This window comes from Medicago sativa, chromosome 3 (genome assembly GCF_051527215.1).
Source record: "Medicago sativa cultivar Bolivia chromosome 3, Bolivia_mono, whole genome shotgun sequence".
In the NCBI taxonomy this organism is placed as follows: domain Eukaryota; kingdom Viridiplantae; phylum Streptophyta; class Magnoliopsida; order Fabales; family Fabaceae; genus Medicago; species Medicago sativa.
Window position 1 is genome coordinate 95,032,877 of NC_140751.1, and position 5,195 is coordinate 95,038,071.

The 5,195-nt window shown below is 28.5% G+C and overlaps 1 protein-coding gene across 1 annotated transcript; it reads right to left on the reverse strand.

Annotated features, from left to right (window-relative positions):
- Positions 1–690: 690 nt before the first annotated feature.
- LOC146942272 (uncharacterized) lies at positions 691–1,441 on the reverse strand. Its single transcript, XM_085756212.1, has one exon. It carries the CDS (start codon positions 1,288–1,290, stop codon positions 958–960), a length of 333 nt encoding a protein of 110 aa, XP_085612338.1. The 5' UTR covers positions 1,291–1,441; the 3' UTR covers positions 691–957.
- Positions 1,442–5,195: the final 3,754 nt, after the last annotated feature.

The window sequence follows — 5,195 nt, forward strand, 5'->3', positions numbered from 1 at the left end:
CAAGAGTATATTTGTATGCAACTATATGCAAGAGAGAGCTGTGATTTATAGCAAGCATCAATGATACTAGAGTGATCAACAAAAGAAAACATTGTTTTTAAGTTGTATGATTGTATCTAATTGAATTGTTTTTGAGTTGTATCTAGTCAAACTCGGTTTTTATTCTCAAATTTATTGCTTCAATGATATAAAGGTATAAACTTCTTTACATTTAGCTCCCGTTTAATCAAGATTAATTTAAAAAAATCAATTCATTTAAAATTAATTTTTGTCGTAGGAACAAACATTGTTAAGCTAAAATACCATGGAACTTAGTTCAGTTGACACAGACAATGCATAATATATGCAAGATTTGGTGTTCAAAACCCGACCATCACAAAAAAAAATATCAGTGGTAGATTTGATAAAATCACGGCAGTACCACATCATTTCGTATAAGTTTCAAAGCGTAGTCTTTTGCTAAAATCACCCTGATTTTACTAATTCACCCCATACAATCATGCATGTAGTCAAGGGAATAGATTCTCTTGAATTATGTTAGGTAAAAGAAAAGGAGAAGCGTGCAGAAAGAAAGAAAGAAAGAAAGAAAGAGAAAAGCTAAGATATCATTACTAGTGATTAGTGAAGCTAATTTTCGCAACACTAATTTTGTTAAAAACTACATGGTTGGTTGTCTTGTTTGTAACCAAATTATGGCTATGAAATCATGATCATGAGATTATTCTGAAGGTACAGATTACACAAGTCAAAGAAATACAAAGATAATTTAATCTCCTACAACAAAAACAATATAATTCAATTCCCAATAATTAAGTATAAAATATAAACAAAAGACTTAACGAAATCAAGATGAACCATTCATGATTTATCTACAATTCTACTAAAGAACACAACTCAGCTTAATTTGTTGATAGAAAAATTGAAAAGTTTAAATAAAGTGTTACAAATATTAAATCTCTACCAACCATAAACCACCTGTGAGTACTTGTTCTTAAGCCATCTGAAACTCTTTCTGAAAGATCCTTTGACTTTGCCTTCAACAGAATACATTTTATAGCTAGCAACCCTCTTCTTCCTCTGAAGTTCAGGATCAGACAAACTCAAAGACTTCGAAAAAGAAGAACCAGATGAAAAGCTTTTACCTTTCTTCAACTTCAAATCCTTAGGAGTTTGTTGTACATAGGAAGAACTATAGCTTCTAAGATCATAAGGCTTAGATGGTCCATAGTAGCTTTCTATCTGCATCATTTGGCCATTGGCATAAGATTTTGATCTCTGAAAATCTTCCATGTGAAATTAGGTAGGAAGAGATTGAAAGGATTTTTGTCTTTGTATAATAACTTTAAGGCTTAAACTTTTTTCTTATATTAAAAAGATGATTAAAATTTGAGGAAGTGGTAAAGTGGGGTCCAATAAAGACCTTAAGGGCTTTGGTCTATATGGCTATGGTTTTGAGCTGGCTTACTTTGAATGTTGAAATTTAATTTAGATTTTTGTGGGAGTATTAAATTATGTCCCCTGTTACTGTTTTCTTATGGAGAAATTTGATATATTATTCATTGTCTTCTAGATGGCGTGTTTAGTGGGGGAATCATGTACATTGTGTAATGTTTACGTTCTTGAAATTGAAATTCTTATGCTTTAAATTGCCAAACAAAAAAATCTTGTGGATTTTGCTTTTGACCTAGACAAAGTATTCTGATCCCCATTGTTATAGAAAAGGTCAAAAACCTTTTTTCATGGTCCCACTAAAATTGTACCAATGCATTAGCATTGCATCTCAATTGTCTTTTCTACATTTTAATTATCAAGTGTCTTCTACTAATTAAAAAAAGTTTAAATTACTTAATCAATGCAATTTTACTTCATTATACCATCAAATATGTAATACACAGATAATTCGACATTTACTTTACATTGACATAGAACTCAATTATATCAAAACTCTTATTAAAATTTAATGATCTTTTACAAATAACAAACATTTACCGTACCCGTACGTCAACACGGGTTTGTTACTAAAATTTAATGATCTTTTACAAATAACAAACATTTACCGTACCCATGCGTCAACACGGGTTTGTTACCAGTAGAAGTTAAAAAAATTCAACTTGGTGGTCCTTATGTAAAATTCAACCTTCCTCCTCAACATATTAAATACTTTCCCTTGCAGTTTTTTTTGTTGTTGTTGCTTTCTCTATTTCTTTTATCAAATTAAATACTTCAGCTGCTCCACCCTTTTAAACTATATATGATCTATGAGGGGTTCGTCTTCTTGCCAAGCCTAAATTACTTTTACTATATGATGATCTCTGGAAATTGTGATTCTAAAGCTTCTCTTCATGATCGTAACCTCTCATTTAATTCCTCTTTGAACTCTCCAATTAGGAATCATGTGCTCCATTGTCTATAAGTACATCCACGACAAAGGCATATAGTAGCTTAAAGTTAAGATTTGATGCACTCCTATTGTTATGGGATTTTTTTTTTTTTGCGATCCATCATACTCGCATTAGTTATAGCTTCTTCATACATATCTTTAATAACTCGAACATGAGCGACATAAGCACCTTTTCTTTTATGGGACATTATGGAGAAACATCAATCTCTCAACACGCTCGCTATCTCACTATTTGATCCCTCAAATATGGGTAAGTTTCACTAGTTGTACCAAGTAAATTGAATTCATACCTCTTGAGCATAAAACCAAATCGACTAATACTTTTCTTTTCTTACGTAGTTATGATATGTTAGACAAACTTATAAAATCCTTAAGTCCAATGGAAGAAAATGTTGGAGCATACCTACTTTGACATTTCATTTATAGGTTTTATTCACCGACTATTTATTTTTAGTTTCTCAATGTATCTTCTATATACAAGGGCAAAGGCTACGGTAGGAGACCTCTTTAGGTCTCCCACCGTGACTTCAACTTTTTTTTTTTTGGTTTATTGCAAACTAAATATCAACCATTAGATATGTATGATAATGAATTGATGGCTGTGATCTTTGATAGATGTGACCCACTCATATTTGAAAATTGTTTTTAATATGAGTTGGAACTACAGTTAGAAAAAGGGTGCTTTTGGAATTGTCTTTGAAAATCCCAGGAACGGTTAGTTTCAAAGGTTTTATAATATTTTTTTCACAATTGCTCTTTCTCTAATTATGTATATTATATGTAAAGAAAACTATCTCTTTCAGCACACTTTTAAGTTTGACTTTTTTTGCTAAAAATACCCTTAATTTTAAATACAAATAATACATGTAACAAATAAATAAGAATAAATTTAATTTAAGAAGAAAACTTACACACCGTTAATGTTCCTTATGAACTGTTCTTACTGTTAGTCAATTATAAAATAACATGTGGATTACTAATCCATATTATAAAATAACATGTGGATTACTAATCCATACCACTAATTGTCCCTGTTAATCCTCTTTTACCTCCGTAACCACAAATCAAACTCACAAAAAACTAGCACAAAACAAAAACTCATGTTACTTTTTTATCAGCCGCTTTTATGTTGTACATCTGTGTTGTTCCCCTCAATACAACCGACAAAGATTGCCAAGTATTTTCATATCTCTTACACACAAAAAAAAAAACAAGATTTCCATATTATTTTATTAATATAAGTTACTCTTCCTTAACTTTTGATCAATTGTAACAAACGTGGGCAAAAAATAATGGTAAAGATTGAACTTTAAATCCTTTAAAAAAATATTAGTAACAAACGTGAGCAAAAAATAATGTTAAAGATTGAACTTTAAATCCTCAAAAAAAAAAAAGATTAGTAACAAACGTGAGCAAAAAATAATGTTAAAAATTTAAATTTAAATCCTCTAAAAAAAGATTAGTAAAAAACGTGAGCAAAAAATAATGTTAAAGATTGAACTTTAAATCCTCTAAAAAAAGATTAGTAACAAATGTGAGCAAAAAAATATTGTTAAAGATTAGATTTTGAATCATCTAAAAAAAAGATTAGAACTCAAAATATTTTAGAAAAAGATTTGGCAGCACTGTATTAAACATAAATATTAATAAGTATTGTTCTCACAGTTCATAGTTCGTTCCCGCATTGTTTAGTTTTTCTCAACCTCTCTCAGCTCACAATTCATAGTTCGTTCCCGCATTGTTTAATTTTTTCTTTTTCTTTCATGTTACAACTAATCAAAGTCGATTAATTTTATGGATTATTTGAATTTGTTGGTTTATAAGTGATTATGATTCAAATTGTTTATGGTTAATTTCAAGGATTATTTGAGTTTGCTCGTTTATAATTTGCTTATACAAATTATGATAGCGTGATTTTTTTTATATAAAGAGAACCTTGGTTTCACCCCATCATAATCATTTGACATTTCATCATATTTTGTGTCATTCGTAAGGAATAATCATATTTCAATGCGAGAAAACATTTGTTAAAAGATTGAGATAATTTTACAAAAAAAAAAAAATCAGTTTATACGATAAACAAACATAAAATAGATTCTGATTTTATTTTTAAAATCATTTTTATTTAAATTCCCATCAAAAGGACCCTATGAGGTTTGTTATAACTTTTAAAAAATAACTTTAAAGAGAATTATATATGTTTGTTATTTTTTTCTATAAAAACTAACGTTATATTTAATTTATATTTTTTAAAAATAATTTTTGCGATGTTCATGTGTTTTTATCTCATATTGAGTCTATTTGATGCAATACAACTACCTCCCTTTCAGTTTTTCTTTTTTAATAGAACTACCTCCCTATGAAGTTTCTTTTTTATGATGAAATAGAACTACCTTTTTATGAGTTTTTCTTTTAAGGTAATCCAATGAAAAATGACAATTACTTAAATATTTAGTATAAAAATATTAATAAAAATAAAATACAATAAAAAATATTAATAAATACATTTCACTTATCAATCATATAAATAGTACTTCTTTCGTTCCTTTTTAAGTGTCTTTTTAGGATGGATTTTTTGTTCCTATTTAACTTTTTTTTTTAGTATTGAAGGGTACGATTTGTCAATTATACCCTTTGTCAATTACTTTTATCTTTTTCAATAAAACTAATTAATGTTATCTATTTGGAAAACTAAAGTTTGTTTTTTTTTTAAATAAAGTTTGTTTCTTGTTACAACAATGGTTCCAAGATGAGTTAGAATTCTATAAATAAGAAGAGTAGCAATTGTTAAAAA